Here is a 16035-nt window from a genome sequence, read left to right on the forward strand (position 1 = left end):
TGAAGCATGGGGGTGGAAACATCATGCTTTGGGGCTGTTTTTCTGCTAAGGGGACAGGATGATTGATCCGTGTTAAGGAAAGAATGAATGGGGCCATGTATCGTGAGATTTTGAGCCAAAACTTTCCTTCCATCAGTGAGAGTTTTGAATGGTCGACCAAATACTTATTTTCCAGCATAATTTACAAATAAATTCCTACAATGTGAATTCCTGGATTTTTTTTTTCCACATTCTGTCTCTCACAGTTGAAGTGTACCTATGATGAAAATTACAGACCTTTGTCATCATTTTAAGTGGGCGAACTTGCACAATCGCTGGCTGACTAAATACTTTTTCGCCCCACTGTATATAGAATGCGCCTGCCTAGAATTACTGCCGGGTCAAACTCTTTTCGCAAAATAATTAGCGCATGTTTACCGTTACCGCCGGCTCAGGATTAAGGCCGGGTCAGACTCGTTTCGCAAAATATCATTTTTATTAGCGCATGTCTAGAATTTCCCCAGGGTCAAACTCGTCACGTCACGGGTGACACTTCCCCTGTCATCATTTTCAAAATGGAGGAGGCTGATTTCAGTCATTTGAAATCACATAAAGGGAAGAAGATTAAGAGCTATTCAGTAGGATTTAAGGTCCAAGCTATAGAATATGCTAAAAAGAACAGTAAGCAGCTATGTTTTATTCATATACCGTAGCTGCGTGTGTCAAATATGAGTCATTAAATGACTCCTGGTGGTAGAGGGCGCTAGTGATTCTTCTTGCGACTACTCGGCTGCAGAAGAAGTGACAACAAGCAGCGATCGTTTATTTTTTCTTCTCGCTTGCACTTTTAACATGGAGGATTACACATCTAAAATAAAACAGTTTTCTAAACTGGGCTTTCAATCGAAGCAGGAGGTAATAAAGGAAGATCTCCATCGAGACAGAGAGACTTTTAAAACTGAAGAAAGATAAGGAAGACTTCTATAAAACAAGTTATCGGTGCTTTTGATCAGAAGGAGCTGCGCATGGACTTCATTTATAAGTAAAGGTAAGACCATAATACCGTTTTTTTTAATTAATTGTGCTTTTCATGATGGTATCCTTACATCACACTCAAATTTATAAGCACAGGCCTAAATTTACTGCATGCCTTTGGTAAACGCCGGAGTGAGAAGAGGTTTTAAATTAATTAGCGCCCCGGCGGCAATTCAAGGAAGTACAGTATATTTATATAGAGCTTTTCTCTAATGACTCAACGCGCTTTTACATAGTGAAACCCAATATGGGTGGGTGGCACTGGGAGCAGGTGGGTGAAGTGTCTTGCCCAAGGACACAATGGCAGTGACAAACGGTGGCGGAAGTGGGGATCGAACCTGGAACCCTCAAGTTGCTGGCACGGCCACTCTACCAACCAAGCTATACCGTATTTAAAGGGGCGCTGAACTTTTTTGGAACATTCCTATCGTTCACAATCATTATGAGTGGAGATGTCCGATAATGGCTTTTTTGCCGATATCCCCATATTGTCCAACCGATATCAACCGAGCCCTGTGATGAGGTGACTTGTCCAGGGTGTACCCCACCTTCTGCCCGATTGTAGCTGAGATAAGCTCCAGCACCCCCCGCGACCCCGAAGGGAATAAGCCAGGGGTGCCCATTACGTCGATCGCGAGCTACCAGTCGACCGCGGGGGGTGTGTCAGTCGATCTCCAGCCAGGCTTTTAAAAAAAATAGACCTAAAAATGAGTGATCATCAATCTTCACCAAGACGTCACTTAAATGACATTCACGGTACCGGAGGGTCTTGTGAGATGACGCTGGCTGCTGCAAGATCATTATTATGAAAATATGACCGAGAGGAAGGCGAGAAACACTTTTTATTTCAACAGACTCTCGCGCCGTACCTTCCGTCAAAACTCTAAAGGCCGACTGCACATTTCCTATCTTCACAATAAAAGCCCTGCTTCATGCTGCCTGCGCTAACTAAATACAGAGTCTCGGAAAACTGGCGTGCACAAGCGATCCCTCAGAAAGCTGGCGTGCACATCACTTGTGCACGCCAGCTTTCCGAGACTCTTATTTTGTTAGCGCGGGCAGCATGAAGCAGGGCTTTTATTGTGAAGATAGGAAATGTGCAGTCGGCCTTTAGAGTTTTGACGGAAGGGACGGCGCAAAAGTCTGTTGAAATAAAAAGTGTTTCTCGCCTTCCTCTCTGTCATTTTTTCATAATAATGAACTGGCAGCAGCCAGCGTCATCTCACAAGACCCTCGGGTGCCGTGAATGTCAATCAAGCAAGCTACGGAATTTGCCGCCAATGTTTTTCTTGTAAAGTGTATGGAAGCTGGATGAATTAGATGCCAAAAACCAACCACTTTCATGTGGTATTGTACAGAAAGGACCACTTTTTTTCTCCTCCATTTGAAAATGTGGGCGTTATCATCATTACTGTCTGATTCCAATCAATGCAAGTCATCAGAATCAGGTAATACACCAACTTATATTCTTGTCTTTGTGAAAGAAAGACATCTATATGTGTTACACATGCTTGTATTATCATTAAACACATTTAACTTGTTTACAAAAATGTCTCTTTCATAAATAAATAAATATAAATGATATATATAAATGAGGTAGATCCCCTCGAGTTGGTCAATTGAAAAGTAGCTCGCCTGCAGAAAAAGTGTGGACACCCCTGGAATAAGCGGTAGGAAATGGATGGATGGATGGATATCAACCGATACCGATATATACAGTCGTGGAATTAACACATTATTATCAATCAATCAATCAATGTTTACTTATATAGCCCTAAATCACTAGTGTCTCAAAGGGCTGCACAAACCACTACGACATCCTCGGTAGGCCCACATAAGGGCAAGGAAAACTCACACCCAGTGGGACGTCGGTGACAATGATGACTATGAGAACCTTGGAGAGGAGGAAAGCAATGGATGTCGAGCGGGTCTAACATGATACTGTGAAAGTTCAATCCATAATGGATCCAACACAGTCGCGAGAGTCCAGTCCAAAGCGGATCCAACACAGCAGCGAGAGTCCCGTTCACAGCGGAGCCAGCAGGAAACCATCCCAAGCAGAGGCGGATCAGCAGCGCAGAGATGTCCCCAGCCGATACACAGGCAAGCAGTACATGGCCACCGGATCGGACCGGACCCCCTCCACAAGGGAGAGTGGGACAGAGAAGAAAAAGAAAAGAAACGGCAGATCAACTGGTCTAAAAAGGGAGTCTATTTAAAGGCTAGAGTATACAAATGAGTTTTAAGGTGAGACTTAAATGCTTCTACTGAGGTGGCATCTCGAACTTTTACCGGGAGGGCATTCCAGAGTACTGGAGCCCGAACGGAAAACGCTCTATAGCCCGCAGACTTTTTTTGGGCTTTGGGAATCACTAATAAGCCGGAGTCCTTTGAAGGCAGATTTCTTGCCGGGACATATGCCTAATTTTGTTGTGATGTATCAATTATTTTTACTCGGGGGCAACATTTAGAGGAAAAAATGTGTCTGGTGGGCCGGTACATTTATTTTTACAGACACTAATACAAAACTTTACAATAATGTCTGATTGAATGCTAAAAACGTTATGGCAGACCGCCTTAAAAAACGTAATGGAATTAAAACATTTTCTATGAAGGATAAAACACTGAATATTGACAATAATATGAACGTCACACCCCCTTTCCAATCGACATATTTTACAATCAAGTGAAACGCAACAAAAACGCAACAAACAGTGAAATATGAACGCGAAAGGTACAAAATAAACCCACCTAAAATCTGATATATCACTACGCTTTAGAACTTTGTTGTGAAAAGCTCCTTCCCCGTCTGTGGAAACGCTTGGGTCCTCCTCTGAGCTGCTGTGACGTAGTAACCATAGTAACTAATTAGGTTACCATAGTAACTAGTATATCATGCAAAAGCGCAGATTCCAACCATTGAAATACTTTGTATGGTTCAAGAAATACGGTCATTTGAAAACATCACAATGGCAGCTACACTTTCCATCTTAAAGATCGAAAACATTTATTTGGGAATGTCCGGCGGGCCAGATTGAAAAGCTTAACGGGCCTTAAGTTGCCCAGGTCTGCATTAAATAATGCAACAAAATAAATCAACTAAAGTTATGGAGAAAAATGCCAACATGGCACTGCCATATTCATTATTTAAGCCACAAAGTGCGTTATTGTTTTTTTTAACATGCCTCAAAACAGCAGCTTGGAATTTGGGACATGATCTCCCTGAGAGAGCATGAGGTTGAGGTGGGCGGGGTTTTGGTGGGCGGGAGTTTGGTAGTGGGTAGCGGGGGGGGGGGGGGTATATTGTAGCATCCCGGAAGAGTTAGTGCTGCAAGAGTTTCTGGGTATTTGTGTTACGGTGCGGATGTTCTCCCGAAATCAATCAATGCAATCAATGTTTATTTATATAGCCCCAAATCACAAATGTCTCAAAGGACTGCACAAATCATTACGACTACAACATCCTCGGAAGAACCCACAAAAGGGCAAGGAAAACTCACACCCAGTGGGCAGGGAGAATTCACATCCAGTGGGACGCCAGTGACAATGCTGACTATGAGAAACCTTGGAGAGGACCTCAGATGTGGGCAACCCCCCCTCTCTAGGGGACCGAAAGAAATGGATGTCGAGCGGGTCTAACATGATACTGTGAAAGTTCAATCCATAGTGGCTCCAAGACAGCAGCGAGAGTCCCGTCCACAGGAAACAATCTCAAGCGGATCAGCAGCGTAGAGATGTCCCCAACCGATACAGGCGAGCGGTCCATCCTGGGTCCCGACGAGCGGTCCATCCTGGGTCTCGACTCTGGACAGCCAGTACTTCATCCATGGTCATCGGACCGGACCCCCTCCACAAGGGAGGGGGGGACATAGGAGAAAGAAAAGAAGCGGCAGATCAACTGGTCTAAAAAGGAGGTCTATTTAAAGGCTAGAGTATACAGATGAGTTTTAAGGTGAGACTTAAATGCTTAAATGTGTTTGTCATTCTTGTTTGGTGCGGGTTCACAGTGTGGCGCATATTTGTAACAGTGTTAAAGTTGTTTTTACGGCCACCCTCAATGTGACCTGTATGGCTGTTGACCAAGTATGCCTCGCATTCACTTGTGTTTGTGTGAAAAGTAGTAGATATTATGTGAATGGGCCGGCACGCTAAGGCAGGGCCTTTAAGGTTTATCGGCGCTCTTTACTTCTCGCTACGTCCGTGTAAAAAGTCATACATTTTACTTTTTGAAACCGATATTGAGCTGCTGCGTTACCACTGAACCGGTGAAAGTTAATTTTATGCACCTGAATTATTGACGGTTGGGGCCATAAACAGAAAAGTTGGTCAACTTTGGTCGCGAGAAAGACAGTTTGCACAAGAACATTTTTTTTTTTTTACCTTTTGGGAGGATTAGGATGAATTCCCGTCGGTTGGCGTCTCAGTAAGAGCAGACATTGTACAGTAAGTGATTGTTAGAATAATTATGTATATGTTATCATCATAACTTGATGCTTAAGGGCCGTTACTGTAAAGCAGGGGTGTCAAACTCAAATACAGAGTGGGCCAAAATTTAAAACTGAACAAAGTCGCGGGCCAAGGTTGAACAAATGAACCTTTTAATAGGGACCCAAACAAGTTTTGCATTGAATATTAAACAAGCAAAGCTTATATAACTTTATTGTCACATGCAAAATTGAGTTTCAAATTTTAATAAATATCAATGGCACATCAAATAAAAATTGGGAGGGCGGGGTTTGTTTGTAGCGGGGATGTATATTGTAGCGTCCCGGAAGAGTTAGTGCTGCAAAGGGTTATGGGTATTTCTTCTGTTAAGTTTATGTTTTGCTACGGTGCGGATGTTCTCCCGAAATGTGTTTGTCATTCTTGTTTGGTGTGGCTTCACAGTGTGGTGCACATTTGTAACAGTGTTATAGTTGTTTATACGGCCACCTTCAGTGTGACCCTTATGGCTGTTGATCAAGTATGCATTGCATTCACTTGTGTGTGTTAAAGCCGCATATATTCTGTGACTGGGCCGGCACGTTGTTTGTATGGCGGAAAAGCGGACGTGACGACAGGCTGTAGAGGACGCTAAAGGCAGTGCCTTCAAGGCACGCCCCCGGTTTTGTTGCCCGGGTGGAAATCGGGAGAAATTCGGAAGGGGCACAGAACGTTGGGAGTCTCCCGGGAAAATTTTGAGGGTTGGCAAGTACGAGTATCAGCGGTGAATGCAGTGTTACAGAGGCATCGCCGCGGTATATCTTAATTCGGGGCCAGCTCTAATCCTAATTTGATATTACCTCAAGGGCCAAATGAAATTAATTGGCCCGCGGGCCAGAGTTTGACACCCATGCTGTAAAGTATTGTTAATTTGTGCTGAAGTAGTATTTCTGTATTTGTGGAGATTGCTAGCCTCTTTTTATCAGTGTTTTGCCCAGACTCGGCCTGCTGACTACCAAGGCCGAATATTGGGTACCGGGACCAGACAAAGCAGAGACAGGGCGATAGCACTAAGTGTCAACATATTTGCATTTTTGTATAATCATATATTGAGTACAACTGGAATTGTCGGGTCTACCCCCTTCCCTCAGCGACAGTGATGTAATAGGGACTTTCCTAATAAATACAGGAGGATTTTTTTAGAACGTAGTTTGGCCACACGTGTCACCTCATGAGCTAAATTGAACTCTGTCTCTGCATGATTCCTTGCTTCTTGTCTGACTAATAGATGGCATCAGTGTTTGAACCTGACAGTGATTGTTTTATTATGTTCGTAGTTTGCATTTCTTGTTTAGAACTCGACTTTTACTAGTTAGAAAGCATTAAAAAAGGAATGTGAATCCATCCATCCATCCATCTTCTTCCGCTTATCTGAGGTCGGGTCGCGGGGGCAACAGCCTAAGCAGGGAAACCCAGACTTCCCTCTCCCCAGCCACTTCGTCTAGCTCTTCCCGGGGGATCCCGAGGCGTTCCCAGGCCAGCCGGGAGACATAGTCTTCCCAACGTGTCCCCGTGGCCTCCTACCGGTTGGATGTGCCCTAAACACCTCCCTAGGGAGGCGTTCGGGTGGCATCCTGACCAGATGCCCGAACCACCTCATCTGGCTCCTCTCGATGTGGAGGAGCAGCGGCTTTACTTTGAGTTCCTCCCGGATGGCAGAGCTTCTCACCCTATCTCTAAGGGAGAGACTCATTTCGGCCGCTTGTACCCGTGATCTTATCCTTTCGGTCATGACCCAAAGCTCATGACCATAGGTGAGGATGGGAACGTAGATCGACCGGTAAATTGAGAGCTTTGCCTTCCGGCTCAGCTCCTTCTTCACCACAACGGATCGGTACCACGTCCGCATTACTGAAGACGCCGCACCGATCCGCCTGTCGATCTCACGATCCACTCTTCCCTCACTCGTGAACAAGACTCCTAGGTACTTGAGCTCCTCCACTTGGGGCAGGGTCTCCTCCTAGATGGCACTCCACCCATGGACTCGGACTTGGAGGTGCTGATTCTCATTCCGGTCGCTTCACACTCGGCTGCGAACCGATCCAGTGAGAGCTGAAGATCCCGGTCAGATGAAGCCATCAGGACCACATCATCTGCAAAAAGCAGAGACCTAATCCCGCGGCCACCAAACCGGAACCACTCAACGCCTTGACTGCGCCTAGAAATTCTGTCCATAAAAGTTATGAACAGAATCGGTGACAAAGGACAGCCTTGGCGGAGTCCAACCGGAGGAATGCGAATGATAGGCAAAATTCCCGCCTTTAAGATGAGTTTTTCAGGTCAAAGCTGCATACAACTTCCTTGGCTGCAGGTGTGAAATTAGAGCCGAGGAGTAAAGTTTGTCCATCTTATGGGCTCTGAGGTGGTAGGTTTGGAGGAACAAATAAAAGCGGCAGACAGCTTTGAGATGTGGCCGTGGCTGCAAGAGGAACAATCAATCCGTGCAAAGATCCGGCTTCCTCGCAGTGATTGTTTATCTTGTCAACTCCCGAGTGGCCTCACAAGGGGGACTCAGCCAAGGTTGCCAAGTTTTGCCCTGTGCTCGAGTTCCACTGGGAACTGAGGAGGTGAAGGGCAATGTGCTGACACTCCAGACCAGAAACACTTCTATAAACTGTCATCATCATGCTTTAAGTTTGCATCTTAAACCTCTCTTTAAGGGAAGGGAAAAACGCGAGAGGAGAAATGAGGATTTCATCCATTGGCTAAATTATGAGTTAAAGAGATGTTTTTCATTTGTTAAATGAGTTCAATCTAGCTGGAAATATGAACAACGGCATGTTGGCCGCGGGCATGCAAAATGACACTGAGGGCATTGGAAACTTTGCACAAACAATCGCTCAAAATCCTTGACCGAAAACTGTTTAGTTCTCCAAAAATATATAGATTTTTAAACTTCACTAACATTCAAAGATTAGCATCGATACGAAAGGCCCGTCGGATCCGTAAATAAAACTGCACCAGCGCCACTTAAGCACTTTGTCCAGTTTACATCTGCTGGGACAACTAGAAACACACCAGCCTCCACCAGGGGGCAGTGTAGCGTACCCAGATGCCATCCATCCATTTTCTACCGCTTATTCTCTTTCGGGGTCGCTGGCGCCTATCTCAGCTACAATCGGGCGGAAGGCGGGGTACACCCTGGACAAGTCGCCACCTCATCGCAGGGCCATTCACACTCACATTCACACACTAGGGCCAATTTAGTGTTACCAATCAACCTGTACCCATATGTAAAAAAAAAAAAATATTTGGCACAATCAGCCTTTTCATATAAAGCCATAAAGGAATGGAACCACCTCACAACAAACTTAGGCTTCATACAGAATTTGTCAGGCTTTCCCCTGACAGTTTGTTTGTGTTCTAGTTTTTTCCTCTGCGTGTGTTGTATTTCCTGTCAGAGCTTTTATTTCGTCTGTTTCCTGTATTTCTCCCTGAGCGCTGTTTCCCCTCAGCACCTGGCCACATCTGGTGTCAATCAGCCCGCTCCTATTCAGACCTGTTTTCTCCTCCAGTCAAGGCTGGATTATTGTCGCTCCTGTCGTGTCGTGTCTTGTCATTGCAGCGTAGCGTTAAGCTATATTTTGGTAGCTGTTTGTAGCTTACTGTCTTTTGTTCCCTGTGTCACGCCAAATTTCTTCCCCCCTACAAAAACCTTACCCCCCATTTACTTCCGGGGTCGTGATTAATACAGACATTTTGTTAACGCTATATTATACAAATATAACGCTATATTCTAAAAATACAGACGTTTTGTTAACGCTATATCATAAAAAAAATTAAAAACCAATTTACGTTTGTAAATTGGTTTTTAAGCTATGGGATGACGCATTTACTTCCGGGGTCACGTTTCCTCTTATGACATCCCATAGCCTGTGTTTGTAAATAGTTTTTTACATTTTTTTATATTATAGCGTTAACAAAACGTCTGTATTTTTAAAATATAGCGTTAACAAAACGTCTGTATTAATCATGACCCCGGAAGTAAATGGGGGCGGGGGGGAAGTTTTTGTAGGGAGAAGAAATTTGGCGTGTGTCACGGCAAATTTCTATGACATAAGAGGAAATGTGACCCCGGAAGTAAATGCGTCATCCCATAGTTTGTGTTTGTAAATTGTTTTTTAATTTTTTTATAATATAGCGTTAACAAAACGTCTGTATTTTTATAATATAGCGTTATATTTTTATAACGTCTGTATTAATCATGAGCCCGGAAGTAAATGGGGGAAGGTTTTTGTAGGGGGGAAGAAATTTGGCGTGACAGCTGCTTTCGTTTTGTTTTCATACTACAAGTAACAAATTCTCTTTCCTGCTAGCTCTCATGCTAGCTCTTTTAGTTTTTTTTATCCGCCTCGCGCGCGCTTTTTGCTAGTACCCTTTTGTTTGTTCTTGTTCTCCTGCTAGCTTCCACGCTAGGCTCGTTATCTTCCATCTCCCGTGCTAGCGCTTTTAGTTTGTTATCCGCAACGTGCATGATTTTTGTTAGTACACTTTTTGTTTGTTCTTTAATTAAATCATGTTTCCCTATTCAATGCCTGCCTCCTTCTCTGCATCTTCGACACAATTGTGGTCAAAAAGTGGCTTTGGAGAAATCAAAGCGGCTCACACGGTCAATAAGGTGGCCACTTTGTTTGACGAACAACTTAATGTGTATTATATTTATCCGCGACAGCATTTGTGTTTTAAATTGTGAGGTGTGTCTGTTAAAATCATGGTTGAATATACAAATGATGACAGATGTGAACAGGAGCATGTATTGTCTCTGTGTGATGATGTAAATAAGGTATGGTTTTGATTGATTGAGTGATTGAAACTTTTATTAGTAGATTGCACAGTACTGTGCATTTTTCGTAAAACTGACCACTAAATGGCAACACCCGAATAAGTTTTTCAACTTGTTTAAATCGGGGTCCACGTTAATCAATTCATGGTAAAATTCATGGTTGAATTGTATATTAAGTATGTCCATGAAAGGGCATTTTATGACTTTTCTTAATTTGATTACATACTATTATTTTTTATTTTTATATTTTATTATTATGATTTATTATTATGATTTTTTTGTCATAATTTGACTTTTGTATCCCTTTAATTTAGGTAGCCAGGGACTGCAGATGGAAATTAGCTATTTAGCTATAATCTGGTGCAGAACATATCTGTTTCTGTGCATTGTCCCTTCAAATAAATAAAGACTACTAATATATATATATATATATATATATATATTGGTTTAGCGGGGGTGTTTAATGTAGCCCAAATAGTTAGGGATGCATGGGATTCTGGGTATTTGTTCTGTTGTGTTTATGTTGTGTTACAGTGAAGAGCGGATGTTCTCCCGAAATGTGTTTGTCATTCTTTTTTGGTGTGGGTTCACAGTGTGGCGCATATTAGTAACAGTGTTTAAGTTGTTTAAACGGGCACCCTCAGTGTGACCTGTAAGGCTGTTGAACAAGTATGCCTTGTGACGGCAAGGCATACATGTTCAACTGCCATTAAAAGCCACATACAACAAGTAATTGGGCTGGCAAGCTGTTGGCACCGGTTGTAGGAGGCGCTTAGGGCTGTGCCATCATAGCACGCCCTTCTTATTAATGTCAGGGCGAAAAAAAGCAGACATTTGCGAAAATAGTCGCTGTGAAATTCGGGAGTCTGTCGGAAATATTGGCATTCATGTAAAGCTCGCGGGCCGCACTAATAGTACATTTTCATAATAAGGTGCGGGCCGCATGTCTGAGACCCCTGGTTTATACATAGCACAAAGCAAAAAAAAAAAACTCTGTATGCAGTTTTATTTCATTTTAAATTTCAAATGACTTCTGTGGCTCCCATCATTTTCATTATTTTGTGAAACGGGTCAAAATGGCTCTTTGAGTGGCAAAGGTTGCCGACCCCTGCACTACAGCTAATCTCTACACAATAGTCGTTCAACACGCACATTTGGATTAGTGTCACACTCCATTCTATTGTTTACATAGCGTATTTCCTTGAATTGCCGCTTGGGCGCTAATTAATTTAAAACCTCTTCTCACTCCGGCACTTACCAAAGGCATGCAAATTTAGGCCTGCGCTTATAAATTTGAGTGTGATGTAAGGATACCATCATGAAAAGCATATTTAATGAAAAAAAACTTTATTATGGTCTTACCTTTACTTATAAATGAAGTCCAAGCACAGCTCCTTCTGATCAAAAGCATCATTAACTTGTTTATAGAAGTCTTCCTTATCTTTCTTCAGTTTTAAAAGTCTCTCTGTCTCGATGGAGATCTTCCTTTATTACCTCCTGCTTCGATTGAAAGTCCAGTTTAGAAAACTGTTTTAGTTTAGATATGTAATCCTCCATGTTAAAAGTGCAAGCGAGAAGAAAAAATAAACACTGCTTGTTGTCACTTCTTCTGCAGAACAGTAGTCCCAAGAAGAATCACTAGCGCCCTCTACTCATATTTGACACACGCAGCTACGGTATATGAATAAAACATAGCTGCTAACTGTTCTTTTTAGCATATTCTATAGCTTGGACCTTAAATCCAACTGAATAGATCTTAAAGGGGAACATTATCACCAGACCTATGTAAGCGTCAATATATACCTTGATGTTGCAGAAAAAAGACCATATATTTTTTCAACCGATTTCCGAACTCTAAATGGGTGAACTATGGCGAATTAAACTCCTTTCTGTTTATCGCTCTCTGAGCGATGACGTCGGAATGTGACGTCACCTAGGTAGTCAACGCCATTTTTCGCTACCGCATCACAGGCATCAAGTCGAATCAGCTATGTTATTTTCCGTTTTTTCGACCGTTTTCTGGTACCTTGGAGACATCATGCCCCGTCGGAGGGTGTAACAACACGATCAGGGACGGATTCAAGTTGATTTACGTGTAGTGTGCATCGATTAGCACGGCATGCTAATCGATGCTAACTTGCTATTTACCGGCGATGCTACGACAGAGATGGCAAGAATGTCTGGATATCCTGCGACACTGAAAGCAGATGCATTCCCCAACGATAAAGTCAACGAAATCACAAAGGTGAGTTTTGTTGATGTTGTTGATTCATGTAAAACCAAAATTATTTTATTGTTGTTGAAACAATTCTTTAGGTTCTAGTATTTGTTTATAAAGTGTTAACTTTTTCTATTTTCCTTTTGTAATTATTGTTTTAGTATTGCTAAAAACTCAGAAAAACTGTAAAAAAATAGTAGATGTTTATGTTTGATAATAAATAATAAATATTTATGTTTGGTAAATAACAGTAGGTGTTTATGTTTGATAAATAATAATAGACGGTTATGTTTGATAATAGTAAATGTTTGTTTGATAAAGAATGATGTATGTTTATGTTTAATAATAGTAGATGTTTATGTTTGATAAATAATAATAGATGGTTTTGTTTGATAATAGTAGATGTTTGTTTGATAAAAAATGATGTATGTTTATGTTTAATAATAGTACATCCATCCATCCATCCATTTTCTACCGCTTATTCCCTTTCGAGGTCGCGGGGGGCGCTGGCGCCTATCTCAGCTACAATCGGGCGGAAGGCGGGGTACACCCTGGACAAGTCGCTACCTGATCGCAGGGCCATAATAGTACATGTTTATGTTTAATAATAGTAGATGTTTATGTTTGATAAATAATAATAGATGGTTTTGTTTGATAATAGCAGATGTTTGTTTGATAAAGAATGATGTATGTTTATGTTTAATAATAGTACATGTTTATGTTTGATAAATAATAATAGATGGTTTTGTTTGATAATAGTAGATGTTAGTTTGATAAAGAATGATGTATGTTTATGTTTAATAATAGTACATGTTTATGTTTAATAATAGTAGATGTTTATGTTTGATAAATAATAATAGATGGTTTTGTTTGATAATAGTAGATGTTTGTTTGATAAGGAATGATGTATGTTTATGTTTAATAATAGTAGATGTTTATGTTTAATAATAGTAGATGTTTATGTTTGATAAATAATAATAGATGGTTTTGTTTGATACTAGTAGATGTTTGTTTGATAAAGAATGATGTATGTTTATGTTTAATAATAGTACATGTTTATGTTTAATAATAGTACATGTTTATGTTTAATAATAGTACATGTTTATGTTTGATAAATAATAATAGATGGTTTTGTTTGATAATAGTAGATGTTTGTTTGATAAAGAATGATGTATGTTTATGTTTAATAATAGTAGATGTTTATGTTTGATAACTAATAGTAGATGGTTATGTTTGATAAATAATAATAGATGGTTACGTTGGATAATAGCAAATGCCTGGGGACGGCGTGGCGCAGTGGAAGAGTGGCCGTGCGCAACCCGAGGGTCCCTGGTTCAATCCCCACCTAGTACCAACCTCGTCACGTCCGTTGTGTCCTGAGCAAGACACTTCACCCTTGCTCCTGATGGGTGCTGGTTAGCGCCTTGCATGGCAGCTCCCTCCATTAGTGTGTGAATGTGTGTGTGAATGGGTAAATGTGGAAGTAGTGTCAAAGCGCTTTGAGTACCTTGAAGGTAGAAAAGCGCTATACAAGTACAACCCATTTATTTATTTATTTATTTATATTTGGTTGCGGCATGCCTGCCAGCTAATTGATGCTAACATGCTATTTAGCCTAGCTGTATGTACATTTGTAGTTGTATTTGCATCCAGCGTTTCCTTCCACCCACATTTAATGCCAAACAAACACTTACCAATCGACGGATTTAAGTCGATCCAGTGTCAATGCGAAAGTCCTGATCGGTTGGTCTGCACATTTTACGCAAACGTGGCCGAATAGCGTCAATAGCTATTCGCTCAATAGCTTCAGTTTCTTCTTCAATTTCTGCCTCCATACTCCAACCATCCGTTTCAATACACGCGTAATCTGTTGAATCGCTTAAGCCGCTGAAATCCGAGTCTGAATCCGAGCTAATGTCGCTATATCTTGCTCTGGTATCCGCCATTGTTCGTTTGTATTGGCAGCACTGTGTGACGTCACAGGAAAATAGACGGTGGCTTCGAGAGAGCGAAAATAAGGCACTTTAAAGCTTTTTTTTAGGGATATTCCGGGACGGGTAAAATTTGGAAGAAAAAACTTCAAAAAATAACATGAGCCACTGGGAACTGATTTTTATTGGTTTTAACCCTTTTGAAATGGTGATAATGTTCCCCTTTAATCTGATTGAAATCAGCCTCCTCCAGTATGAAAATGATGACTCGTGACGTGACGAGTTTGACCCGGTGGAAATTCTAGACATGCACTAATAATGCTAAGCATGCGCTAATTATTTTGCGAAACGATTTCGACCCGGGGCTTCACGGTGCCAGAGGGGTTAGTGCGTCTGCCTGACAATACGAAGGTACTGCAGTTCTGGGTTCAAATCCAGGCTCGGGATCTTTCTGTGTGGAGTTTGCATGTTCTCCCCGTGAATACGTGGGTTCCCTCCGGGTACTCCGGCTTCCTCCCACTTCCAAAGACATGCACCTGGGGATAGGTTGATTGGCAACACTAAATTGGTTTGAATGTGAGTGTGAATGTTGTCTGTCTATCTGTGTTGGCCCTGCGATGAGGTGGCGACTTGTCCAGGGTGTACCCCGCCTTCCGCCCGATTGTAGCTGAGATAGGCGCCAGCGCCCCCCGCGACCCCAAAAAGGGAATAAGTGGTAGAAAATGGATGTATGGATGGATGGAGTTTGACCCGGCAGTAATTCTAGCCAGGTGCATACTATATACGAGAAAATACGGTATATAATAAATATCGAGCTAAACCACGTCCATGCTGTCCGCGCCGTCTTCTTCCTTTTTACCGCAACACCTTTCTCACACTGCTCACTCATTCACTCTCTCTCTCTGTCACTCACTCATGACATTTTGCGGCCGAGTCCGCCCTTCCTAAGGACAATGGCCAGCGTTATTCGCCCGGCAAAGAACCGCGGAGCTGCGGCTTCCCACGTCAAAAAGGACGAGGTTGAGTGTCGGGGTCTGATGGACACCCGGGCGCTGATACGGCACACTCACCACCACGTCGCTCCTTATCTTGCCAAAGGTGCCGATCAGGTGAGCGTAATGATAGTCGTCCATCTGCCTCAGCGTGGCAGTCATGCTGGCCACAAAGCTCCCCTGGAGAAGAGAAAGAGAAGATCGTGCGTTCAATATGCAATCAAGTTGGAATTGGAAAAGTCTGAACGCGACTCCTACGAACTCGCAGACTTGATTGGACAGGAGTTCAGGCTTTTTCCCGTTCGTTTCGGCAAAAATCACAGTGTTGCTGATCTCATTAACCTCGCCGGCCTCCACTCTCTACCTCTTTGTCTTGGCTGATTATGCAGCCGGCCATGTCCCCAAAGGCCCTGTCTTAGTTTGGCTCGGGTTCGAACGCGCTGCTGCACAGAGGAGATAGCCGGGCTGACAAGACGACGGAGGGGGGGCGGAGACAAAGCCCGCAAATATACTTGAGGGTAATTAGCGGGCTTGCATGCTGACAGGGACATTGAGGACTTCACAGGAACGGAGGGATCGAGCTTCATGGAGAACGTCGTCAGCTATCAGGAGGAC

At 42.6% G+C, this 16035-nt stretch overlaps 1 protein-coding gene across 2 annotated transcripts in view; it reads right to left on the reverse strand.

Annotated features, from left to right (window-relative positions):
• dock1 (dedicator of cytokinesis 1) overlaps positions 1-16035 on the reverse strand; it is a 537727-nt gene that overhangs the window by 142925 nt on the left and 378767 nt on the right. For both annotated transcript variants that reach the window (XM_061907548.1, XM_061907547.1), the window contains exon 28: positions 15499-15600. In XM_061907548.1, coding sequence (XP_061763532.1) covers positions 15499-15600 — 102 coding nt within the window. The remainder of the gene's footprint in view (positions 1-15498; positions 15601-16035) is intronic.

This window comes from Nerophis ophidion, linkage group LG08 (genome assembly GCF_033978795.1).
Source record: "Nerophis ophidion isolate RoL-2023_Sa linkage group LG08, RoL_Noph_v1.0, whole genome shotgun sequence".
NCBI lineage: Eukaryota > Metazoa > Chordata > Actinopteri > Syngnathiformes > Syngnathidae > Nerophis > Nerophis ophidion.